The following is a 22,647-nucleotide window of genomic DNA, read 5'->3' on the forward strand; positions in this document are numbered from 1 at the left end:
GAAGGGAACCTAACCGGACCAATATCCAATTCTAGTAGGACGCGATAGAGGGAAAAAAGAGAGAGAGCTATATACAAAAAAAACCAAAGCAACCCGCCATGCAAGAACTTGCTAGTAACGGAAAGCGGAGGAGCCGGAAGAAAGTCACGAGAACCCACAAAACCGTGTAATCAGAAGCAACAGCAGCAGCCAGCCAGCCCCCCTTTACAGACAAAGGAATAAAGGAAAATGATCCGTAAATCCCTCTCCCCTTACCTAACTGCTACATCATACAGGTTCCCAACACCCGCAATTCCATTCAGCGAACCACCCCCGCCACACCCGCAGCACAGAAAAAGAGGACGAGAAAACCTCATAAGGAGGGAGCGAGAGCGAGAGAGACAGGGCGAAGAGGCGTTGTCTATTGGCCGGCTTCGGTGGCTTCCTTGCCCTGCTGAGCGGCCTGGGCGAGCTTGGCTTCACGGCCACCCCAGCTGTTTTTGGGATAGATATTAGTTTCTGTGGTCTGTTGGGACAGTTTGACCGCCACGTAGGTCGGATATTGGGAGGGGTCTGAGGGGGGAAAGAGAGAACCCACTTCCAGTAGTTCAGGTAGCGGTAACCTTGGGTCAGCTGGGCGGAGAAGTTGACGGCGTGGCAGGCGAACAGAAGGTAGTTCTTGGGGGAGACGGCGAGAGCGTAGCGCATGAAGGTACCGGAGTAGATCACGAGGGCACCAGTCATTTGGCCGGAGATGCTGTGGGAGGCAGGGGTTTGATCAGCGTCAGGGCTCCGATTTCTTGTTTTTGTGTTGATGATTGTTTCAATGTTCTTTGGGGCGAGATGCTCCTTCTTCTCTCACTTTTCCGTCTTGGCCGCGGGACGAAAGGTGAAGGCGCGATGAAAGGGGGGGGAGGGAAGGTATTGGGTGAAACGTACATCTCGGGGTCCTTCTGGGTGTCCATGACAGCGGCGATGGGGATACCGAAGTTGGAGGCAGGGCCCCAGAAATCTGCATGATAATAAAGAGGTTAGTCGAGGACATGAACTAGCAGCTGGAAAATGTGTATGATCCCAGCGCTGCGAGCAATTGCCCGTTGTGAGACGGAGACAAGCTGTTTCGTCGTCTCTTCTGTCCGTCTTACTGCAGGACTTCATTGCCGGCCGATCTCGGTCAGGGCACGGGGAAGGGAACCGGGGCGCAACACGTACGTGTAGAGCAGACATAGTCCAGAACCTTGTTGGAACGGATCTTAGCATTGATTGCCTTGATTACAGCAGCCATGTTGAGCGACGAAGGCAAGAATGAATGGAGCGGAGAGTGACGCTGAGAGGAGAAGAACGGGTTAAGAAGGCAGAGAGAGCGAGGGTTGCTTTGCTGCGCTCCCCGTCACTGCGCCGTCGCCGGGCGGAGAGACTCGGATGAGGTCACGTGTTGGCCAGTTGCCGGAGTTCGTTGACTCCGGTCTACGGGGCTTTTATGCAGTACGGAGTGATACGCTTTTCCTGTCCGACACCGTGAAAGAAAATAAAGCTCTGGGTCTCATTATAGTTGAATAGTACAGTGCTTGTTGGAAGAATATCTACCATTGCTTCCGCCGATCCTAGCCTTGTTGTTTTCAGTCGACCTTTTCTTATCTGAGGAGCATCCGCACACGCCGAAACGCCTTTGCCTGATAAATTGAGGATGCTGTGCTTTCATTTGTTGAAGCTTCCATAAGCCAACCATGAGCGAGAGGTTTGAGCCTCATGCTCGACGTTCAACTCGATTTCTGCCATGCTTGAAGTCATGGTCAGATTGTACGCTATCATGCCACGCCACCTACTATCAAATCACCGTCCGCCAAACCCGGGAGGAGGATAGCCCCGGCCCTGGCCCGGAGGCTGGAAGCCCGGAGGAGGTTGGAAAGCACCCGCTGCAGCGAAATAGATGTTAGTTAACGTAGAATATAGTCAATGGACATAGAGTTACTTACGAGGAGCACCTTGGGGCGCAAATCCAGGAGGGGGAGCGAAGCCAGCTAGATTATCGCTTAGTCAATCAGGCCAATGACGGCTAATATAAGAGGTACTTACGAGGTCCTCCAGCAGGTCCTCCGCGACCAGCAAAGCCCGGAGGCGGCGCGCCGGGGAAGCCACCCGGAGGGAAGCCGGGGAAACCACCAGGGGGAGGGGGCGGGCCACCGACGCCAGCAGCAGGGCCTCCAAGTCCGACCGGCAGACCACGTCCAGCGGGTTTGCTAATGCCAGGACCAGCAGCAAGGGTAGCAGCAGCGGCAGCGGCAGCACCGGGGACGCTTACTCCCAAACGTGCGGAGGGGTCGGCGGGTGGGGGTCCATCAACGGAGCAAGAGACGACGTGAGTACCACGAACGATGGTCAAACCGAGGGTTCGCTTCTCTTCGGCCTCGACCAGGCTCGCGGTGGTCGACCCCGCGGCGGGCTTGGATTTCCGCTTGACGCGACGGAATTCTTCGGTGTCGGCAAGGACAAGGTTCATGTGCTGCGCAGAGATGTCAACATGCATCCAACCAGGCAAGGTCGGAGTGAAGTGTAGTAGCTTGGGAGAAAGTAAGTACCTTGTCGAAAGCAAGCATCTGTCCTGTCATTTGTCGGCCATCGTTCAAGGTAACTCTCATCCGGTAGTTGATCTGCGGTCAAAGTCAGAGCTGAATCACGGCGACCACCAGATGGCATCATAATCATCATCACGGTTGGAGACTCACGAGGTTTTGCTAGAGGAAGTAAACAGTTAGCTCAAATTGTTCTATGATACTCAATCCATCCATTATCAAAGGAAGAGGGGGTGGGGGGAGGTGACGCAGCTTACCATCTTGCCCTGCTTGTTAGCCATGTTAGGCGGTGTTTTGCGCACGAATGCGACTTGGATAGGATTCAAAGAATGGAAGTGGGAGTCAGGAAGAAGGGGAAAAGAAGAGGTGCTTCTTTTCTGGTTAACTTCACTCCGTGATCCGGGGGGAGACAGCAGGCGCGCAAGTAGGTTAGCAGGCTAGCTGGAACTTTTGGCACCGACTGACTTGAGCTCGAGCCGACCTGGACTTGAGGTTCCCAACTTGCCCATGTCAGGTGAAGCGCGCGGCTCTTGCGGTCTTGGCGCCGAAGCGCCGATGCCAAGCCACTAAGGGCTCTCGCTTCCCACACGGCCAACCCACACATTTCCCTTTTCCACACTTTTCGATCCTGTCTCTCTTTCACTCAACCAGTCGACCAGTTCACGCCAAAAGCAGTCGCCATGGTAGGTTTCCCTCCCATCAGCTCAATCTCCAGCACTTCATTGTCCAGAATCTCTGGATTTTGCGATCGATCTCGAATTTCTCCCTCCAAAACTATCGAAGAAAACCCAATTTTCTAACATAATTTTTTTCTCGCCATGCAGTCGGAAGGAAAGGACAAGAGCGCCAACCCTATGCGCGAGCTGCGCATCCAGAAGCTCGTGCTCAACATCTCTGTCGGCGAGTCTGGTGACAGACTTACTCGCGCTGCTAAGGTGCTCGAGCAGCTGAGCGGTCAGACTCCGGTCTACAGTAAGAACGCCCGATCCCGAATCCGATGAATGAAGAACGAAAGGACGACAAGGAAAAGAGGAAGGAAAAGAACACCACGCAATGAGGGAAACAGTTGGGCTGATGGACCACTTTTTTTGCAACCTACAGGCAAGGCCCGTTACACCGTCCGTACCTTCGGTATCCGCCGTAACGAAAAGATCTCCGTCCACGTCACCGTCCGTGGCCCCAAGGCTGAGGAGATCCTCGAGCGTGGCCTCAAGGTCAAGGAGTACGAGCTCCGCAAGCGCAACTTCTCCGAGACCGGTAACTTCGGTTTCGGTATCTCCGAGCACATCGATCTTGGTATCAAGTACGACCCCGGAATCGGTATCTACGGCATGGACTTCTACTGCTGCATGTGAGTGGCCCTTTCGACTTTGGGGAATACCATATCCCCCAACCAGATCTCGTCTCCGACTCGATTCCTGACAATGGTAATCCAATAGGACCCGCCCCGGTGAGCGTGTTGCCAAGCGCCGCCGCTGCAAGGCCAGAGTCGGCTCCCAGCACCGCATCAACCAGACCGAGACCATCAAGTGGTTCAAGAACCGCTTCGACGGTATCGTCCGGTAAATGCCTTTCCCTTAGGAAGTCATCTTGATTTCTCTCCCTTACGAAAGTCTTCAATGACGGGAGAAGGGAAAAGGAAGCAATTCTGAAAGGGCTATGTGCTTTTATGACGGAAACGGCACCGAACTCGGGACCGAAAAGAAGAAGAAAAAAATGGACAGAAAAAAGAGGGCAGGCGTTTTTCTTTCCAACTTTTTTTTGTCGCTCTGCTCTGAAACTTAAATGCTTCTATCACGGCAATGAGGTTAGGCGTGTTAGAGATATGAAATTCCCCCCCAATTTTCCTCAAAAGACACATCCCACTTTTTCTCTCAATGAAGGCTTTCACACAGGGTGAATGATTTTCCGCATAACCATTGATTGAAAATTTTACTGGATGACATATGATGCCATTCATTCTTCTCGGATGCTCATTGTCTTCTTGCTCTGCCTCCTGCCTGCCCTATCAAACGGCAGTTGCATGGTGTGCATCTCGGCCTGCTGGCTTCGTCTATTCTGGAATTTGCCTTCTTTTGGTTCCTTTCAGATGGCGAGTCAGTCTTTCCCTCTTCTCTCCTCTTCCCCTTGGGATGTCTTGTCTTGTTTGGCAATCTCCCTCGAGGATTCGTCTTCTTTCCTGGATTAGTGCTAGAGGCATGGGCATTGTGACCCGGCTCTGTGTTTCCAGTCTGGATGTAGATCGACCGTAGCTGTAGGGTCGTAGCAGACGCGAATTGATCGGATCTTGAACTCTAGACTTCTTTACCCCAGACGGCACTAGTCCAAAAGCGCCTTGACCTTGATGCTTAATCTCATGCCCCGGTCGATCATACCGGCCTTGCTATCTCTGGGTCTAATGTCCCATGTTTATTTCCTTTCACCAACCATCCGGGGGTTACTGCTGACCTGGAACCCGTCCTCTGGACAAACACCCTATCTAGGCCTTGGCCAAGACTGAACGAGAGAAGCCATGAACCTCTTGAGCCGAACACTGATCTCATGAGAATACACTATGACTGCGATGCATATTTGACATAATATCGAACCAGCCCGTCAACATGTTCTGCTCCCATACACACAACAAGGACATCTGAGGGGTTTCCTTTTCTCTCACCACAAACACAAAACAAAATATGACAGCGGATACAAAAGACTAAACTTGTTACCTACTACCAAAGATATACACCTCCTGTGGTTTTACTTTCCCTGGTTAGATCCGCGGGTGTATCCATCCCACCACCGGGCGAACATCCCACCCGTCTGAGCCTGCTCGGTATAGCTCTCACGGCGTGACGCAAAGTTGGGGTCGGCCGAGTTCCGCTTCTGACTAGTCAGACCCTCGAACAAGGATGAGTTTTGGCCACTGGAGCGTCTCCGGTCCGGGGCCCGAGGCGGACTGCTGGACATGTTGGTGGAGTTGGAAGACATATCAGAGGAACTCGAGCCCTATTAGATGTGTCAGTAGAGTGTTGTGAGAGAGAGAGAGAGAGACTGTGCTGTGCTGTGCTTGCTACATGAGGTTTGCTGGTCTCTGCTTTTGCGACTCCAACGCTTGAATAGCATATGACGAACACAACACAAAAGGCATGTGATACAGGAGGGCTTATGAGAATAGACGAAGACATACACGTCTATCGGTAGTCATCTCCGGTCCGGTCGCGGTAGTGTACACCGATCCGCCTGGCACCGAAGGACGGCGGAAGTAGGGGGAGGACGGACCACCGCGGACCCAGACGTTGAGATGCTCGTGACGGTTCCCGGGGTCTCCGTGCCAGTGACGGGGAGACTGTGGCTGGTCGTTGCTCATGGTTTCAGTTGGAATGGGGGGTTGAAGAAAGATGGATGGGCGAAGATGCAGTGTCAACTGCTCACTTCGTGAGTTGAAGAATAGGAGACACAAGAGGGGGAAGCATGGGGATGATGTGCATAAGCCTGTGACAGTAGGTGCGACAGTGGTGTACAGAAGGGTACAAACGCTGTGGTGTGTACAAAGTTACATGACACTTGCGCCCAGATTAAGATTCGACACGACAGTCTCGGCGTCATTTTGATGGCAGCGAAAACGAGATAATCTCGAAGAAGTCAGATCATGAAGTCAAGTCCACTTACCAGAGGTTGACAATAATGTTAGAACTTGGTTTGGAATCGGCTTGCAAGGAAACAGTATACTGAGTTCTTGGAAGAAAGCAAATCTACCTAAGCATATGGGACGACGGAGTAGGAGGTAATATACCTCTGGAGGGGTCAAGAAGAGGGGGGTCCGGGACAATACTGTGAAACAGACCCTGGGAATGATGATGCATCAGAACCACAAGCTCATCGTTAAGGAGGGGCAAAAGTACGAGTCTAGGCCAAATGAGCCAATAATGGAGACGTTGAAAGGATGGGCAATGAATCATCATCCATGATTCATCCATCCATGGATGCTCCTCCAGTCCCAGTCATAGTCACCGGACCGGGCTGACGTATGCGGGGATCGGAAAGAGGAGATAATCGAATGTTGTCTCGCTGATCATGATTAGAAAGAGAGTACCTAGTAAAGTGCCTAGTAAAGTGCCTAGGTAGTAAATGTGAGTGGCAGCAGGCTAGCTCATCCAGCTGCAGCATGTCAAGCCGAGAATCCGGGGACAGTGGCGGCCTTGATGCCTCAGGCCACCAGTCATGGTCGGAGTCCAGATCATGAGCCGAAGCGGAATGGCACCCTCTCTTTCTCCTCTTCTCCGCATCTTCTTATCATCGAAATTGTTCTCTGGTGCCAATCACCATTCCGCGCGCCCTGGTCTCGGCTCGGCTATCAGTCAAACAATCTTCTTTTGTCAATAGTTTCGATTATCAGTCCCTCGGTCGATTGCTTGACTCCTCGTCCTTATATAGTCCCAAGCCGGTCTTTTCGGGGGGGCATTGTTTACAGGCCTGTACATACATACCCACTTCTCCAGTCCCCTCCCCACCTCCTCACCAGCGCATTGAACCAAATCACAATCACCATGGAATATACTAGGCACCCCTATCGCCAATTCCTCGGCCAACACGGCTACATCGAAGGAGTTGCTTTGCACGAGAAAACCACCAAAAAACCCTACTGCCACTACTTCGGCGGGGTACGCTACGCCCACCCGCCCCCGCAACGTTGGCGCAAGGCCCAGAAGCTGTCCACCTCCTACTCGTATGGCTCGAAAGATCAACCAGGCCGTGCGGACGGGCGTACGGGGATCTGCCCGCAGCCTCGATTCCTGGATGTGGTCTCCGAGGACGGCTGGACGGAGGATTGTTTCCAGTGCAACATCTGGGTTCCTACAGGCAAGGCACCTGAGAATGGTATGTGATATCTGTCTCCAACCCCAACAAGGAGATAGGACAAAACCAATTGCTGTCCCCACAATCCCCCATGTGCTTTGCATATCATAAACCGCGCGCTCAGACTCAATTCTCAACATCAAACAGGCTGGCCAGTTCTCTTCTTCATCCGTAAGTCGCCTTTCCCTTCTGTTCTTCCATGATGATTAACAACCACCTCAGACGGTGGATTCCTCCAATTCGGAGACCCCAATGCATTCTCCGCCGCCGCTCTTCTCGGAGAAGCCCAATTGAACGCCATCGTCGTCCTCCCAGCCTACCGCCTGAACGTGTTCGGCTTCCTCTACTCCTCCGAGCTGGAGCAAGACGCCGCCTCCGTGAACGAGAGCGTGGGCAACCACGGCTTCTGGGATCAACGCCTGGCCCTAGAATGGACCCGGGATCACATTCGTCTATTTGGGGGGAATCCCTCCGAGATCACCGTAGCAGGATACTCAGCAGGTACGCTATCCCGGTGCCAAAACACCATCATTTTGCAAAAAGGAAATCACCATCCCCTACCTACCCTACCCTCAAACCCCAAACCCCTAAACTAACCACCTCAAAAAAAAGGGGCCTACTCAACCTTCCACCAACTCTCCCACGACCTCTCCCTGCCCCCAGACCAATCCATAATCAAAAGAGTCTGCATCTGGTCCAACAGCCCGGTCGCGCAACCCAAACCCCCCACCACCGCGCAAACCCAATTCACGCAGCTCCTGCACCAGCTGTCCATCCCCTGCACCCTGCCCGGCCCCGAACGCCTCGAACGCCTGCGGGCCGTCCCCGCCCCAACCCTCCTCCAGGCCGCCATGGCCCTCCCCAGCAACAACCAATTCCGGCCCACCACCGACGGCACGTTCATCGCCAGCGACCTCTTCACCTCCCTCGACGACGGCACCTGGGCCCGCCGCCTCCGCGCCCGGAACATCCGCATCCTCTGCGGCGAATGCCGCGACGAGCGCAACCTCTACGCGACGTGGTTCCCGCCCACCGAAGACTCCCTCCCCGCGCTGCGGGACCGCCTGAGCGCCGAGTACCCGCGGCCGCTGGTCGAGACCCTCCTGCAGCTGTACTACCCGGACGGAAAGCTCCCGAAAGGCGTCCGGGATTGGCGCACCGATGCCTTTGGGCGCGTCTATGCGGACATGCAGGTGCATAAGATGCAGCGGGGGTTGGTGCATGCCTTGGCGGAAACGGCGGCACCGGAGGGGGGGGCGGGGGAGGCGGCATCAACAACAGACAACCTGGTGTATCGGTACCGCGTCGAGTATCGGCTGAAGTGCGCCGATAAGTCCCTCCCGCCCAGTTGGGGCGTGACCCATGCCACCGATCAGTATATCTGGTTCTGGGGCAATGGGGAACGGGTCGAGCCCCAGGAGAAAGCCGTCATCTGGAACGCCCTGGTTGAGCCCCTGAAGAAGTTCGTGCACGGGGAATCAGATCTCCAGTGGGGGACCGTGGGTCATAAGCAGCTGAGGACCCTGCTGCCGGATGGCTCGGTCCAGATCAAGGAGGATGCCTTCTGGGATGAGGCCATGCGCGTCTGGAAGGCCTTGAGGGAGGTGGGTGAGCCAGACAGCGCTTCCGTTGCGAAGCTATAATCATGAATCTCGAGCCCATCCTATCCACTGGCATTGAAATGTGTCTTATCTATGGTCTTCTGGTTGACAACTAGAGAACCGACATGGCTTAGGTGACATTCCATGCATATACAAAATGTATGAGTATTATCTACGACGTACGACTTTTGCGTATTTGTGACTCAAAAATAACTCTACTCATTCATATATATGGCCGATATTATGTTTGGAATGGCCAGCTCGCGGTCAGAACGAACATGAAATAAACGGGAACAAACCAACCCGGAAAGAAACGCTTGAACACAAAACACCTCAAATCCTCACAACCAAGCCGACAACAAGCGCGCATCGCGAGGAACATAAGTCATAGATTCTTTTAACATCGTGCAATGTTCATCCTACATCAGGCTTTGACGATCTTGCAGACCAGGTCCTGACCATCGACAGAGTCACCTTCCTTGACCAGCAAGCTGGAGACCTTGCCACTGTGCGGCGCGGAGATAACCATTTCCTAGTATATATTAGCATTGTGTGTCGTATAATAGATATAGGATGATCGAGACATACCATCTTCATAGCGCTCAGGACGGCCAGAGGGTCACCCTTCTTGACCTCGAGCCCGTCGTGAACACGGATCTCCACAACGACACCGCTCATGGGAGCACCGACCTGGCTGCTGTCGCCCAAGTCGGCCTTGGCACGGGCGGTGTTGTCGACGGACGCCTTCTTGTCGTCGACACTGACCTGACGCACCTCACCGTTGACCTCGTAGAAGACCTCACGCTGACCGGTCTGCTCGGAAAGAGGACCAATAGCCAACAACTTGAGGATCAGGACCTTACCCTTCTCCAGCTCGACGTGGAACTCCTCGCCGATCTCGGGCTTGGCCAAGAAGTAGCGGGTGGGCAGAACGGACAGATCACCGTACTTTCCAACGAACTTCTTGTAGTCCTCAAAGACCTTCGGGTACATGGCATAGCTGGCAACATCGTACTCAGTGGCAGCACCGAACTGCTCGCGGATCGTGCCCTTGATCTTAGCCAGGTCCAGGGGCTCCAAGTAGAGACCGGGGCGCTTCTCGAGCTTGCGACGGTCACGCAGGGCCCGCGAGCGCAGAGGCTCGGGGAATCCGCCGTACGGCTGACCCATCAAGCCCTCCAGGAACTCGAGGACGGAGGCTGGGAAGTCGAGCTCACCCGCACGCTCCACAACATCCTCAGCGCTCAACTTGTTGGACACCATGAACTGAGCCAGATCACCAACAACCTTGGAAGTGGGAGTGACCTTGACAATGTCACCCAGCAGGTCGTTAGCAGACTCGTAAGCCTTCTTGGTTTCGGCCCACTGCTGGCCCAAGCCGAGCTGACTGGCCTGGAAGATAAGGTTAGTCAGCTGACCACCGGGGATCTCGTGCTCGTAGACCTCGGGGTCGGGGCCGGTCAGACCAGCCTCGAAGGGCGAGTACAGGAGACGCAGCTGCGCCCAGTAGGTGTCGAGCGCGCGGACCTGGTTCAGGTTGAGACCAGTGTCGTACTCGGTGCCCTCCAGGGAGGCGAGCAGAGCGCCAATGCTGGGCTGAGAGGTCATACCCGACAAGCTGTCGGTGGCCGCATCAACGGCATCAGCCCCAGCCTGGGCGCAAGCAATCATCGAGGCCACACCAGTACCGGCGGAGTCGTGGGTGTGGACGTGGATGGGAAGGTCGGGGTAGCGCTCACGGATGGAGCCAATCAGGAGACGAGCGGCCTGGGGCTTCAGCACACCAGCCATATCCTTGATACCCAGGACATGGGGCTCGAACTTAACCACTTTGTCCACGAGGCTAAGGTAGTATTCGAGGTTGTACTTCTTGTGGGGGTTCAACATGTCACCACTGTAGCAGATAGTAGCTTCGACGACACCCTCTGCGGCGTGAACAGCCTTGATACCGACCTCAAGCTGGTCGACATCGTTGAGAGCATCGAAGACACGGAAGATATCGACACCGCACTTCTTGGCTTGCTTACAGAAGTGGTAGATGGCATTGTCGGGAAGAGAGGAGTAGGCGACACCGTTGGCACCACGCAGCAACATCTGGAAGGGGATGTTGGGCACGGCCTTACGGAGCTTGCGCAGACGGTCCCAGGGGTCCTCGTAAAGGAAGCGCATGGCAACATCGAAGGTGGCACCACCCCAGCATTCCAGACTGTAAGCGTTGGAGAGGGCGTGGCTGGTCTCGTGGGCAATGTTGAGCAAATCGATGGTACGCACACGGGTTGCCAGCAAAGACTGGTGGGCGTCACGCCAGGTGGTGTCCATGATCAAAGTGCCCTTGTTGGCACGCACGGCACGGGCCCAGGCCTTAGGGCCCTCACGGTCCAGGATCTGCTTCCACCCCTGAGTGGCGGGAGCAGAGACATCGAGAGGCTTGCCCTGGGTGTCATACAAAGTGGGCTTGATGATATCGCCCTTGAGCTTGGGCTCGCCGATCTGACCCTTGATGCTGCTGCCATTGACAGCCACGTCACCGAGGTAAGCCAACAACTTCTGAGCACGGTTCTGACTGCCGACAAGAGCGAACAACTCGGGGGTGTCGTCAATGAAGGTAGTCCAGCAAGTGCCGTCCACGAACGTGGGGTGGCTCAGAAGGGAGGTCAAGAAAGGAATGTTGGTCTTGACACCACGAATACGGAACTCGACCAGGGCACGGACAACCTTGCGGCGGGCGATCTCGTAAGTGGAACCACGGCAGGTACACTTGACCAGCATAGAGTCGTAGTGAGGAGTGATAATGGCACCAGCAAAACCGTTACCACCATCGAGACGGACACCGTTACCACCAGCGGAACGGTAGACCTCGATCTTACCGGTGTCGGGGGAGAAGCCCTTGGAGGGATCTTCAGTAGTGATACGGCACTGGATGGCGAAACCGCGGGTGGAGATCTTGTCCTGAGTCAGGCCCAACTGCTGCAGGGTAGCACCGGCAGCAATCTGGATCTGAGCCGCAACAATATCAATGCCCGTGATCTCCTCAGTGATAGTGTGCTCGACCTGAATACGGGGGTTGATCTCAATGAAGTAGTAGCGGTTCTGCTGGTCGACCAGGAACTCGGCAGTACCAGCGTTGCGGTAGTTGACGGACTTGGCCAGCTTGACAGCATCGGCCAGGATGTTGTCGCGGACGTCCTGGGGCAGGTCCTTGGCGGGGGCAATCTCGACGACCTTCTGGTGACGACGCTGGACGGAGCAGTCACGCTCGAACAGGTGGATGACGTTTCCGTGGTTGTCACCCAGCAGCTGCACCTCAATGTGCTTAGGCTTGTCCAGGAAGCGCTCGACGAAGACGGTGCCGTTACCGAAGGCCGAACGGGCCTCGGAAGTGGCACGCTCGAAGGCATCACGCAGTTCGGCTTGGTCGCGGACGACACGCATACCACGACCACCACCACCGAAGGCGGCCTTGATAATGATGGGGAAGCCATAGGTATCGGTGAATTCCTTAACTTCTTCGTAGCGCTCGACGGGGCCGGGGGTACCGGGGACGACGGGCACTTCGCAGCGAATGGCCAGCTGACGGGCGGAGACCTTGTCACCCAAAGCCTCAATGGTCTGCGGGGTAGGGCCAACGAAGACCATACCGGCCTCCTCGACCTTGCGAGCGAACTCGGCGTTCTCGGACAGGAAACCATAACCAGGGTGGATGAGGTGAACGCCGTGCTCCAGAGCAATCTTGACGATCTCATCGATGGCCAGGTAGGCACCGACGGGGGTATATTGACCACGGTGACCGATCATGTAAGCCTCATCGGCCTTCTGACGGTGCATGGAAAGACGATCCTCGTGAGAGTAGATAGCGACCGTCTGCAGAGACAGTTCGTGGGCGGTACGGAAGATACGGATGGGGATTTCACCACGGTTGGCGACGAGGATCTTCTGGAACTGCATGATGGCCGAGTTGGCGCGCAGACGGGTGTGAACGGAATCCCGGTGGTGGTCATGGTGGTCGTCGATGAACTCAGTGTCATCAATTGCCTCCTCAGGCTGGCGTTGAGGAGCAGCCATGATGAAAATGTGTGATTATGTGTGAGTGATTTGGTTGAGAGAGGGGGAGAGGGAGAGAAGAGGGAGGAGGAGAGGCAGGAGAGTAATGGAGGAGAGTTGGAGGGGGGGGAAGCTGCGGTGACGGAAAGTGGGTAGGTAAGAAAGGTAGATAAGAGGATTATGACGTTGTGGGGAGGGGGGAGAAAGAGAAGTAGACAGGGAAGAAGCTCTGGAAGAACCACGACAGGGCTGGCTGCAGAGACTATAAAAAAGATATAAGAATTGAAACAGTTAGCCGACAAACCAATGATAGCCGGAAAAATAGCAATCGTGAGTCACTTTTAGGAGAAACAAACTCCGGGGGAAGTTGGACGATTGGGGGACGGGGGGACCGAGGGGGTAAAGAAAAAGGCCCGGTTTCGGAACGGCAGAGCGAGAACAACACGCGGGGAAAGTCGAGAGGGAGAGGGAGAGAGGGAGGGTTAGGGAGGGAATGAGTTTCTGGTCCGAGGAAGCACTTACCCGAGGAGGAGTGGAGGAAGATTTAGGAATGACCCCGGAAGGTGATTTGAATTGAAAAGTAGAGGAAGAAAAGAATGAGAAGAAAAGAAGTTGATGAAGAGGAAGAGGAAGAGTGAAGAATAAGAAGTAGAGGAAGTAGAAGTAGAAATGAAGAGAGGAGCTGCTGCAATAGGAAGGCACTGGGCGGGAAGGCGGAGAGTACTATGGGAAGTATGGATGGATGGACAGTCCAATTCCGGGGTTGATGATAACTTACACTGTATACTAGTTACTTCATCCTCACCGGTACACCGGACTGCAGCTTGAGGGATGGTCCCCTCTCCCCTCCCCATTCCCAGATCTGGTTTCCAGATCGCTTGCTTGCCTACTTGCCTACTTGCCTACTTGCCTACTTGCCTCTCAATTCACCCTCCGTTCGTCCGGTGAATTCATTGGTTATTCGGCTTATGACTATTGAATTAACGTACTCGTCCTCCCAAGACAAATGATAAGCAGATTTGCCCCTCCCCACCAAGAGAGATCACCAGACATCCGCCACCTTCAGAACCTAGACTAATAATCTACTATGTACAACACAGGCACAATAAAAACCACACAGTCTGCCCTCACCTCCATAAACAGAACCCCAGATTTACATCAGAGCTGGCCGGGGCATAGACCACCTCTCTCGGGTGAAATAGGACGACCCTCCATAGCAATGGCGAACCTCGGGTGCTCGGGTTAATAGTTTCCCTCTGGTTATGAGGTTATGTGAACAGGAGGGCGGCGCAGTGAGATCATCCCCATCGACCCCCGTGAATAGGCGAAGAGGGCAGCGCAGCGCAGGGCAGCGCAGATCGTCCCGCGCATGCCCGCTCGGCCCAGCCTCTCCCTCCCTCCTCCTCCCTGGGCCCCTCCAGACTTTCTCCTCCCGCTTCGAACTCCCAAGGTGACAGACAGACACCCCCCCCCACCCCACCACCAAGAACAAGAACCATCACATCGCCGAACAAACAACGAACGGGCATCCCCTTTCCGTCCGCGCTAATGCCGAGGATACACAATCTTGCAACATGCCAAGTGTCAAGTGGTTTGATAGGACCAGATGGTCGATCCAGACATGAGCCGAGAAAAAGAACAACAAAAGAAATTCTGCTTGGCTCTAGACTATTGCTCCGGTGATACCGACCACCTACCGTACTTACTGTACAGTTCATCCCACAACCATCTACTCCGTATACATGATCCCATCCCATCCCTCGGCCTCCATGCACCATCCACACATGTCCGAACAGCACAGTACCCCGAGAAGAAAGAAAAAAAATAATCCCCCCAATGGCACTTCACCGATTGATCAGAAGAAGCTGTAACCCGACCATCGTCGTCCGTTTTTACTTCCCCCGCCCCCCCCGAAAAAAAAATCCCAGGGCGTGTGCAACTTACAAGACTTCCCGGAACGTCCACCGGTCCCCCCGTCTCCGTTTTGTGCCACCGGGACAAGAATGCCCTTCGTTCCCTAGGTTTCCCTCCCTTCACCGAAGGACGGAGTTGTAGCCGGTCAGGCCAGGTCAGGACACCCTTCTTGGCGCAAGTCGATTGTTCCAGGAGCATGAGCCAGATTCCAGGCCCTGGGTAGTCAGTCAGTCGATGGATGACTTTCCAACCTTTTCCATGGTCCTGAAGAAAAGAAAGTCATGCAGCTATCGTAGCCGTGTATCATCTACAGCAGCAAGTGACCAAGTATCTCCGGACCTGTCTGTCCCGAACCCAACAACAACAACAACAACAACAACAACAACAACAACAACAACAACAACAACAACAACAACAACCAGCCTAGCCCTAAGGAAACCCAAACCCGCCCCGCAGCGCTCTTCGAAGTGGCACCTACAATACGTATCTACGTACTCTCATCTTCTAATCCGGTCCGATCGGCTTCCATGAGTAATGCTTCAATTTAGAAAAAGAATACAATTGCAATAATGACAACTCAGGAAAATCAATCCATCTCCCTCTCCGTCCGTAGACTACCAGGAATCCAGGATAAATCCTTATTCTTCCCGTCGAGTACACGGGCATCCCTGTCCCACTCCCACTCCCACCCCCACAACTTCCATCATCCACCACCCACCCACCACAGTCGAGTCGTCGCGGGGGGCTAAATCCTTTACCTGCACGCCGCAGCAGCAGCCACCACCACCACCAGCTTCCCTCCGGGCCCTGGTTCCTTTTCGCCGAACATCTATGAACTACGTATGAACGAACGTATACGTTTGAGTAGAATCCCTAAGCGGAACAAGATACCGAGCCTAACCCCGGCGGCCGCCCTCCAGCTGCGGCTGCATCTGCCGAGATCGTCGATCCCTTTCTTGGAAGTTGGAGCACCGATAGTTCATCACCACTATTGACGGCTGTCTTACCCGCTGCCCAAGTCACGAGGCAAGCCGGCCTCCTGTTCCGGTGATCGACTACCAATACTACTACGTAGTACTGGGTACCTACAGTACATACCACCTCTAGTAGTCTTACTGGACAGTAAATTCACAAATTTCCATCGATCACCGTCATGAAGTCAATAATCCCATTGTACTAAGATAAATTACGGGAATCCTCCCGGGTCCACCCACGAGACAAGTCACCTAATTTTGAAGGCCAATCGAAATACATCAGGAGGAGAAGAAGGAGGAGAAAAAGAAGAAAAAGAACCACTCAATAAATGGAGAATAAGAACGAGAAGATCATCAAGTAACAGAAGGGGGCTCCGAAGCATCCGACCCAGAAAACAACGAACTGAGTCTGGCCGCAAAGCTTCCCATCGCTCATGCTATACATACACTAACCCCTCGGAAAGAAAGGCATGACAAGTCGTACGTTTAGAAGGGTCGGAATCCAGTCGCCTGCGGCGTGATTCCATTGGCGTACCCCATGGGCGCGGGTGCCGGCGCCGCCGGGCCCTGCGTTAACATCAACCGCGAGCCGCCCAGAATGGGGGTGTTGTCCTCTTCCACCTTCTGCGTCTTCTCCCGGGCCTTCCGCTCCTCGTTGTCCTTCTTCAGCATCTCAATCGCCCGCGTCTGCTCGCACAGGAAGTTGATCATGAACGGCATCGTGAAATCGTGCAGCCCGTGGCGCCACGACAGTTCCATGATCACATCCGGGCGGATCAGATCGTAGCAGGCATACAGCATACCAACGTAACACTCGCGGCTGCCAATATCCACAAACTAGAGTCTCGGTTAGTCAATAAATTCGATACTTGTTGGGAAAGAACAGAGACTTACGTAGCGAAGGAGTTCTTCAACCACCTCCGACTTGCCGGAGATAGCGGCAGTCTCAATGGCATCCTTGTAGAGCTTGTCCTGCTTCGACAGTGCAATCGACTTCTCCCAGCGCTTGTTGTTGCGGTAGATGTTGGCGGCGATCTGGCGGAAGAAGATCAGGTCATGCTTCTCCAGCCGTTGTGCGAGGGCCACGGCATCGAAGTTATCGTAGTTGTCCACGGAGTCGCGGAGCGTCTTGTAGTCCTCCTCCTCAATCAGCAAGTCATTGATCGCATCGTTCACTGCCCGCTTGTTCTGGGTCTGAACGTTGAGCAGGAAGGGCTTGATGAGAGGGATGTTGTCTGAGGACTGGAAGATGCGCACAACACGGTTGACATCGACGCGGGAGGTGAGGGACTGGAGCAAGTCGGTCAGCAGCAATGGCTGCTCCTGGAGATAGAAGTTGAGGGCGCGGTAGTAGATCTCCAAGTTCGCAACCTTGACAATGATGTCCTTGAAAGAGTGGTGCTCCCACGCGTCGGCAGCACGCTCCATCATAGCCAGGGCTGCGTTGTCCCATTCGTCGTAGTGGCAGTACAAGAAGACCAACTCAGGCCACAGACTCGCTTCTTCGCAGGCCCGGATCATCTTGGGGATGTTGATGCGGGACCAGAAGAGCTTTAGGTGCTCCATGACGCGGTCAGGATGGTACTTGGACAGCGCAATGCCCAGCTCGGTGAACATGCCCATGTGAGCACGCTCCAAACCCAAACCGGCTTCCAAGACCGCAATGAGCTCATCGAAGTATCCATTACGCTCATATTGACGAACAAGGTCCTGAAGCTCTTCTGCATGGACGATCAGGTTCAGACCACAAATCTGGGCGAGACGGAATTCCTTCTTGTTCACGCAAGCCTCGTTGACTTCCTTCCACACCTTGACGCTGTTCGCTTTGCGGGCGCACTCCACGGCCGCCTGGTAGTCTTCCAGGTGAACCAGGGTGGTTGCCAACTTGGCCCAGTTGGAGATACTGGTGTAGAAGATCTTGGCCGCCTGGTGGTATCCTTCTTCGTAGGCCTTGTCACCAGAGGCTTCAATATCGGCCACATTAGTGGTCCGTAGGAAGTCCTCTAGCTCGGCGAGCAGGTCAAGACGGGCGTAGCAGAAAGCGAGACCGGTATCAATGGCAGGCTCACGCAGTGTCTTGCGGGCCATCTTCAAGAACTTGACGAGATCCTCATCCTTGCCAGCGTGGGTGGCGGTCTCGATAACCTCAAGGTAGTTAGAGGGATCACCAGCACGGATGTACGATTCAATCGAGTCAGAGATACGGAGACCATCGAGTTGCGCCTTGGCCACCTTGCTCCAGACCTCAGGCAACTCAACACGCTCAGCGAACTCCTGAGCACGGTCAATGCTGACAATGTTCTCAACCAGGACATTGACAGCGGCGAGGAAGTTGTTGACCTTCTTGTAAATCTCGAAAGCCTCCTCGTACAGTCCAACTGAGATACACATCTCGGCAATCTCGTCGGGGCTGAATTCGTTAAGCTGGTGGATGTAATCCATCAAACGGCTCTTGTCGGCCTTAGCAGCAGTCAACATCAGCAGGTTTTGGAGACTGCCATTGTCACTGAAAGGCGAGGGCTCGAGGATAATCTTCTCCAGAAGCTCAATCAGCTCACCGGGAAGATCAGCCTCAAGGAAGGCTTTGACGGCGACGGACACTTTGTCCGGCTCAGTCGACTCGGGCACTGCAGTGGCAATGACTTGATCGACCAAGGAGCGACGGTGCTGGTTGTTCTCGCTCAGGACAAAGGACCAGATCTCGGGATCAGCCCGCTCAACAAGGTAGCGCGCCTGAGCACGGTACATGGCATTCTCGTTGGTGATGTTGATGAGCTCGAGATCATTCTGTCCCTTACGGTAGGCGATGTATGCGAGGTTGGGATCCCGCTTCTCGCAGTATTTTCCAACGGTCAAAGTGTCATACATGTCGTTCTCCTTCAAGAACTTCTCGGGATTGTTGTTGCTGTCGATGTAAATCTTGGCCAATGCATTGTAGACGGCTTGCTGCTGGTTACCCGTCGCAAGGGTAGCCTCAAGGAAGGGCAGAAGCAACTTCAACCGGTTGCGACTCTCCACCTCGGAAACAAGCTCGTCGATGGGGATCACAGCCGGGTCAACAGTAGAGAGAAGGTTCTTGATGATGCTCTCGTCACAGTCGACGTCCAACAGACCACCGACGACAGCGGGCGCACGCGAGGGGTTGACACGCTGAACGTAAACCTCGATAGACTTGTACTGCTGGTTCTGGTAGAGGTAGAGAACCAAGTCGTGGATGAAGTTGAAGCGATCGCACACAATGATCAGCGGCAGCTGCTCGGTCAACTTGGCCTCTTTCAAAAAGTTCTTAACCTTGTCGGGGTTGTAGTAGTTGCTCTCGCGACAGATGCGCTCCACTTCCGTGATCTGATTCATAGCAGTGGCAGCTTCAATGTACTTGAAGTGCACCTCGGGGTCTTCGCTAAGGTTAACAATACTGCCAAGGTAATAGTAAAGACCCTCGGCGGTACGGTATTTCTCCAGCAAGGCAATCAAGCGAGAGGGGCCAAGGAGGTCGGAGAACTTGGTACAGATCTGGACAACGGCTTGCAGATTCTGGCGGATGTTAACCTGCAACATGGTGTCCATGCAGTCAAGCGTCTGCTCAACGGACAGCTTGCCGAAGTATTCCATCAACCACTCGGGGCTCAATTTGTCGGTACGAACAATATTCCTCTTGATGGCCGCCGGGTCCTCGGTGTTTTCAAGAGCACGCTGGATGAGGCCAGCATTCTCGCAAAGCTGGGAGATCCGAGGACGGTCGTAGTGCGTGAAAATCTCATTGCCAAGAATGGCATCAGCAACCTGGGGGGCGTTGACAAGGTTCATCTCGAGCAAACGAGTCTGAAGATGGCCATGCTCGGGCTTGTTATCCTTCAGGGCATCGAGAAGGAACGAAGTGGCTTGCTGGATCATGTTCTGGGACAGGAACACATCGACAACGCGGTCGAGATCGATGAGAGCTCCCGACTCCTCGTTGGCGAGCTGCGTAGCGAATTCGGCACCCTTTTCGGGGTTCACACGAACGATGTGCTGCAGCAGCTGGGTGTAATCCGGCTGGTAGCCAACCTGCTTCGAGTACGCGAGGATCTTGTCAAACTGGCCCGTCTCAGCAAACCCGGCAATGACCTTCTGAGATACATTGGCCTGGAGATAGATAGACAGGGCCAGGTTCATGTCGTAAGGACGGACAATATCACCAAGCTCTTCGGAGGCTTCCAACTTGTTTTCGCGCATCCACTTCTCAAGAAGGTGTTTCCTGTTCTGCTGCAAGACAGGGCGGACCAGCTCCACGCTCTCGTACTTGTTCAGGGAACCCTTGTCCAGCAGCATACCGAAGTATTGGAGAATGACAGACATCTGACCCGTCTGGGGGGCGTTCTTGAAGCGGTTGATGGTTTCCGGGGTGCGGAGGAAACCGCGGGGCGAGTTCGCAGCAATCTTGGCAGCCTCGGAGAAGTTTCCTTGGGCGATCAGGTTGTCGAACTGCTGCTGATAGAGGTGATCCGCTCCAGGAAGACCTGCCTTAGAAGCAAGCTTGACTGCGAGGCCGGACATGGCGGGGTTCTCCATCAGATACTGGATGATGTTGCTCTCATCGACACTAACGGACAGAACTTGGCCCTTGCGGTTAACACCGACCAGACCAGCAGAGTCGGAATCAGGGGCAGTGGTGAAGATGGTTTCGCTGGAAATCCGGTTCATGAAGATGCACGTGCCGGTCTCAAGATCGTAGAGGTGAATAAAGCCGTACTTCGTGACGAGGTAGACGATGTCGTACTTCTTGGAAACTTGCATGGCGACAGGGAAGTCATTGACAGCCTCCTGAGGGAAGTATACCTCCACTGCCTTCTTCTGGAACCGTGGGTTCGGCTCCTGGTGGTCGATCTCGGCGATCTGCAACTTGGCACCGGTCGGCGTTCGGACGGCGAAGGTGAACAGCTTGTGCTCGAGCGGGGAGCCTTCGACCCGAATGGAAGCGAAGGCAGCAGCATGACCCTCGATGAATTGGGAGATTCCGCGCTCCTTGGAATAGAGCTGCATCGAGCCCACCACACGTCCCTGCTGCTGGCTGATTCCGACCACTACCATCCACTTCTCATCTTCGTTGACGCGGTAGTTGATAATTTGACATCCCTAGTCGCGATGCTGTTAGTCCCATTGGAAACCTATGTCACAAGCTCAGAGATACCTACACTGAGGTTGGGAAGACGGTCAAAGATCTTCAGAGGTTGTGTCTGAGTCGGGTCAAAGACATCCCAGTGGTATACGGACTGTTCCGTGACCAGACCCAGACACTTCTCGCTGAACCACTTCCAGTACACGATATCCTCATTCATCACCGACGACTTCAGCTTCTGCTTCGCCGCCAGATCAAAGATCTGGATCGTGCGACCCTGGGCCTTGAGGGCGATGATATTGCGGTCCCAGTGCATGATAGCGCTGTCCGCGTTGATCGGCCGCTTGATGACCTCATTGTTGTTCTTCAGGTTGATGATGATGACCTGGGGCTTGTCGTCCTCATCGAGCTTTTGCCGGACACACACATAGTGGTCTGATTCTAGAGTCTGTCCAGGGAGGCCAAAGTGTTAGCAAGCGACGGTACTGGTGCGAGGTGGTATTGATAGGACGAAGATGGAACAACTTACGCAAGAGTTGAAACCAATGGACGCAGGCTAGATCCGGAAATGAAATTGAGTCAGTACGCAGGCGAGCAATGGCTGGGGTCAGGAACGGAGTGTCGTCGGCGGGCGCGTTCGCAGATCGGACTAAGGGTGGTTGCCCAACAAAGCAATAACACATACCGCAATTTCAGCCGTTGTCAACTGTCAGTCAGTCAGACAGACAAATAGATTAGCTCATGTTTCTCGCGCAAGTTCAGCTTGTCGGCCGGACACAGGAGGACTTACATTAAGGAGCTCCGTGAACTTGATCGGTAGAGGAGCCATATTTACCTAAGGCCGCAGGGACGACCTCATCCACCCAACAGAACGCCACGCAAAGAAAATGACCGGATAGTGAAGGGAAAGAAAGGCGGCAAGTGAGGAATTGAGGAGGAGAGGAGGAGACGTAGGAAATTAGAAAGAGGGGAGGAAGGAGAGGTGAGTAGGGATTGGGAGGAGGAGGGGAGGAGGAGAGGTAAACTGGGGAAGCGGAAGTGACCTCAGGAGGCCGGCGCGGGTGTCGTTGCTGAGGTGTCGCTTATGGCGGCCGTCACGTGTTGTCACCACAGGGGGGGCTGTTCCAGCCCGTGCCTGATTTTGATTATCAGACTACATTTCAATCTCACCAAGGCTGAGGGTCTTGAATTTCTTGAATCAACTTGAGGCAAGTCGCTCGGTGTATTCATGACTTTCTCTTTCCCAGAGCCCTCATGTGGCACCCTCAGTGGCTCAATCTATTCCGGTTGCCTGCCAGTGAAGAGTGTGGTGAGAAAGTAAGCCATCAGGTTACTTTGTCAAAGAACAAGCGCATATAGTAATCAAGAGGCCAATTGACATTCACTCAAGAGTCTCTAGGTAACCGAATCATAACACGCAAATGCGATATCTCTATACCATATTCACCTCATGGAAATCAACTAAGCTAAGGGTTCTGGCAAGGTCTCTGGACCAGAGTTCGTTTATCAGCTGTCACTCAATTTGTACTCAGTAGTGAGTTGCGAAATACAAATAGATATCCACATATAAAGGACCTCCCAGAGTGCTTTTAATTCCAGACTCAATTGGCATGGCTCAATCTCGTCCC

At 54.1% G+C, this 22,647-nt stretch overlaps 10 protein-coding genes across 10 annotated transcripts; 3 read left to right on the forward strand and 7 right to left on the reverse strand.

Moving 5' to 3' along the window:
• Positions 1 to 37: 37 nt before the first annotated feature.
• BO66DRAFT_388304 (pyruvate transporter MPC1) lies at positions 38 to 1,324 on the reverse strand. Its single transcript, XM_025646520.1, has 4 exons — positions 1,192 to 1,324; positions 919 to 991; positions 578 to 736; positions 38 to 473 (listed from the first exon to the last, which is right to left on the reverse strand). The coding sequence occupies exons 1-4, from the start codon at positions 1,262 to 1,264 to the stop codon at positions 401 to 403; spliced, it is 378 nt and encodes a 125-aa protein (XP_025508073.1). The 5' UTR covers positions 1,265 to 1,324; the 3' UTR covers positions 38 to 400.
• A 191-nt stretch (positions 1,325 to 1,515) lies between these two features.
• Positions 1,516 to 3,017, reverse strand: BO66DRAFT_425786 (small nuclear ribonucleoprotein-associated protein). Its single transcript, XM_025650251.1, has 6 exons — positions 2,810 to 3,017; positions 2,706 to 2,714; positions 2,559 to 2,630; positions 2,056 to 2,482; positions 1,956 to 2,000; positions 1,516 to 1,895 (listed from the first exon to the last, which is right to left on the reverse strand). Exons 1-6 carry the CDS (start codon positions 2,831 to 2,833, stop codon positions 1,813 to 1,815), a joined length of 660 nt encoding a protein of 219 aa, XP_025508074.1. The 5' UTR covers positions 2,834 to 3,017; the 3' UTR covers positions 1,516 to 1,812.
• A 149-nt stretch (positions 3,018 to 3,166) lies between these two features.
• On the forward strand, positions 3,167 to 4,308 carry BO66DRAFT_145092 (60S ribosomal protein uL5). Its single transcript, XM_025642098.1, has 4 exons — positions 3,167 to 3,235; positions 3,377 to 3,524; positions 3,654 to 3,903; positions 3,992 to 4,308. The coding sequence occupies exons 1-4, from the start codon at positions 3,233 to 3,235 to the stop codon at positions 4,116 to 4,118; spliced, it is 528 nt and encodes a 175-aa protein (XP_025508075.1). The 5' UTR covers positions 3,167 to 3,232; the 3' UTR covers positions 4,119 to 4,308.
• BO66DRAFT_388307 (uncharacterized protein) lies at positions 4,154 to 5,117 on the forward strand. The gene has a single exon (XM_025646521.1). It carries the CDS (start codon positions 4,522 to 4,524, stop codon positions 4,738 to 4,740), a length of 219 nt encoding a protein of 72 aa, XP_025508076.1. The 5' UTR covers positions 4,154 to 4,521; the 3' UTR covers positions 4,741 to 5,117.
• A 47-nt stretch (positions 5,118 to 5,164) lies between these two features.
• Positions 5,165 to 5,540, reverse strand: BO66DRAFT_388308 (uncharacterized protein). The gene has a single exon (XM_025646522.1). The coding sequence runs from the start codon at positions 5,499 to 5,501 to the stop codon at positions 5,292 to 5,294; it is 210 nt and encodes a 69-aa protein (XP_025508077.1). The 5' UTR covers positions 5,502 to 5,540; the 3' UTR covers positions 5,165 to 5,291.
• On the reverse strand, positions 5,410 to 6,323 carry BO66DRAFT_388309 (uncharacterized protein). The gene has a single exon (XM_025646523.1). It carries the CDS (start codon positions 5,899 to 5,901, stop codon positions 5,698 to 5,700), a length of 204 nt encoding a protein of 67 aa, XP_025508078.1. The 5' UTR covers positions 5,902 to 6,323; the 3' UTR covers positions 5,410 to 5,697.
• A 505-nt stretch (positions 6,324 to 6,828) lies between these two features.
• BO66DRAFT_388310 (putative carboxylesterase) lies at positions 6,829 to 9,129 on the forward strand. Its single transcript, XM_025646524.1, has 4 exons — positions 6,829 to 7,412; positions 7,539 to 7,562; positions 7,614 to 7,892; positions 8,004 to 9,129. The coding sequence occupies exons 1-4, from the start codon at positions 7,082 to 7,084 to the stop codon at positions 9,032 to 9,034; spliced, it is 1,665 nt and encodes a 554-aa protein (XP_025508079.1). The 5' UTR covers positions 6,829 to 7,081; the 3' UTR covers positions 9,035 to 9,129.
• A 61-nt stretch (positions 9,130 to 9,190) lies between these two features.
• Positions 9,191 to 13,458, reverse strand: BO66DRAFT_468099 (pyruvate carboxylase). Its single transcript, XM_025652625.1, has 2 exons — positions 9,581 to 13,458; positions 9,191 to 9,524 (listed from the first exon to the last, which is right to left on the reverse strand). Exons 1-2 carry the CDS (start codon positions 13,052 to 13,054, stop codon positions 9,417 to 9,419), a joined length of 3,582 nt encoding a protein of 1,193 aa, XP_025508080.1. The 5' UTR covers positions 13,055 to 13,458; the 3' UTR covers positions 9,191 to 9,416.
• Positions 13,459 to 14,232: 774 nt separating this feature from the next.
• On the reverse strand, positions 14,233 to 14,996 carry BO66DRAFT_145215 (uncharacterized protein). Its single transcript, XM_025642099.1, has one exon. It carries the CDS (start codon positions 14,809 to 14,811, stop codon positions 14,332 to 14,334), a length of 480 nt encoding a protein of 159 aa, XP_025508081.1. The 5' UTR covers positions 14,812 to 14,996; the 3' UTR covers positions 14,233 to 14,331.
• A 1,195-nt stretch (positions 14,997 to 16,191) lies between these two features.
• BO66DRAFT_341063 (clathrin heavy chain) lies at positions 16,192 to 22,041 on the reverse strand. Its single transcript, XM_025644427.1, has 6 exons — positions 21,810 to 22,041; positions 21,705 to 21,725; positions 21,549 to 21,575; positions 21,096 to 21,467; positions 16,816 to 21,036; positions 16,192 to 16,758 (listed from the first exon to the last, which is right to left on the reverse strand). Exons 1-6 carry the CDS (start codon positions 21,846 to 21,848, stop codon positions 16,408 to 16,410), a joined length of 5,031 nt encoding a protein of 1,676 aa, XP_025508082.1. The 5' UTR covers positions 21,849 to 22,041; the 3' UTR covers positions 16,192 to 16,407.
• Positions 22,042 to 22,647: the final 606 nt, after the last annotated feature.

This window comes from Aspergillus aculeatinus (assembly GCF_003184765.1).
Source record: "Aspergillus aculeatinus CBS 121060 unplaced genomic scaffold BO66scaffold_4, whole genome shotgun sequence".
Classification (NCBI taxonomy): domain Eukaryota; kingdom Fungi; phylum Ascomycota; class Eurotiomycetes; order Eurotiales; family Aspergillaceae; genus Aspergillus; species Aspergillus aculeatinus.

What these genes read in the sequence shown, in the direction of transcription:
- BO66DRAFT_388304 (XM_025646520.1), bottom strand. Translation starts at nt 1,264, where the DNA reads ATGGCTGCTGTAATCAAGGCAATCAATGCTAAGATCCGTTCCAACAAG. An exon ending in ACCCAGAAGGACCCCGAGAT is followed by an intron (nt 737 to 918) that starts GTACGTTTCACC and finishes TGCCTCCCACAG; the next exon opens with CATCTCCGGCCAAATGACTG. An exon ending in CGCTACCTGAACTACTGGAA is followed by an intron (nt 474 to 577) that starts GTGGGTTCTCTC and finishes TCCCAAAAACAG; the next exon opens with CTGGGGTGGCCGTGAAGCCA.
- BO66DRAFT_425786 (XM_025650251.1), bottom strand. Translation starts at nt 2,833, where the DNA reads ATGGCTAACAAGCAGGGCAAGATG. An exon ending in AGATGCTTGCTTTCGACAAG is followed by an intron (nt 2,483 to 2,558) that starts GTACTTACTTTC and finishes ATCTCTGCGCAG; the next exon opens with CACATGAACCTTGTCCTTGC. An exon ending in TGCGCCCCAAGGTGCTCCTC is followed by an intron (nt 1,896 to 1,955) that starts GTAAGTAACTCT and finishes ATTTCGCTGCAG; the next exon opens with CGGGTGCTTTCCAACCTCCT.
- BO66DRAFT_145092 (XM_025642098.1), top strand. An exon ending in CGGTCAGACTCCGGTCTACA is followed by an intron (nt 3,525 to 3,653) that starts GTAAGAACGCCC and finishes TGCAACCTACAG; the next exon opens with GCAAGGCCCGTTACACCGTC. An exon ending in ATGGACTTCTACTGCTGCAT is followed by an intron (nt 3,904 to 3,991) that starts GTGAGTGGCCCT and finishes GTAATCCAATAG; the next exon opens with GACCCGCCCCGGTGAGCGTG.
- BO66DRAFT_388307 (XM_025646521.1), top strand. Translation starts at nt 4,522, where the DNA reads ATGCTCATTGTCTTCTTGCTCTGCCTCCTGCCTGCCCTATCAAACGGC.
- BO66DRAFT_388308 (XM_025646522.1), bottom strand. Translation starts at nt 5,501, where the DNA reads ATGTCCAGCAGTCCGCCTCGGGCCCCGGACCGGAGACGCTCCAGTGGC.
- BO66DRAFT_388309 (XM_025646523.1), bottom strand. Translation starts at nt 5,901, where the DNA reads ATGAGCAACGACCAGCCACAGTCTCCCCGTCACTGGCACGGAGACCCC.
- BO66DRAFT_388310 (XM_025646524.1), top strand. Translation starts at nt 7,082, where the DNA reads ATGGAATATACTAGGCACCCCTATCGCCAATTCCTCGGCCAACACGGC. An exon ending in AGGCAAGGCACCTGAGAATG is followed by an intron (nt 7,413 to 7,538) that starts GTATGTGATATC and finishes AACATCAAACAG; the next exon opens with GCTGGCCAGTTCTCTTCTTC. An exon ending in GCCAGTTCTCTTCTTCATCC is followed by an intron (nt 7,563 to 7,613) that starts GTAAGTCGCCTT and finishes CAACCACCTCAG; the next exon opens with ACGGTGGATTCCTCCAATTC.
- BO66DRAFT_468099 (XM_025652625.1), bottom strand. Translation starts at nt 13,054, where the DNA reads ATGGCTGCTCCTCAACGCCAGCCTGAGGAGGCAATTGATGACACTGAG. An exon ending in TCCTGAGCGCTATGAAGATG is followed by an intron (nt 9,525 to 9,580) that starts GTATGTCTCGAT and finishes AATATATACTAG; the next exon opens with GAAATGGTTATCTCCGCGCC.
- BO66DRAFT_145215 (XM_025642099.1), bottom strand. Translation starts at nt 14,811, where the DNA reads ATGGTGCATGGAGGCCGAGGGATGGGATGGGATCATGTATACGGAGTA.
- BO66DRAFT_341063 (XM_025644427.1), bottom strand. Translation starts at nt 21,848, where the DNA reads ATGGCTCCTCTACCGATCAAGTTCACGGAGCTCCTTAAT. An exon ending in AGTTCACGGAGCTCCTTAAT is followed by an intron (nt 21,726 to 21,809) that starts GTAAGTCCTCCT and finishes ACTGACTGACAG; the next exon opens with TTGACAACGGCTGAAATTGC. An exon ending in TTGAAGAACTCCTTCGCTAC is followed by an intron (nt 16,759 to 16,815) that starts GTAAGTCTCTGT and finishes CCGAGACTCTAG; the next exon opens with TTTGTGGATATTGGCAGCCG.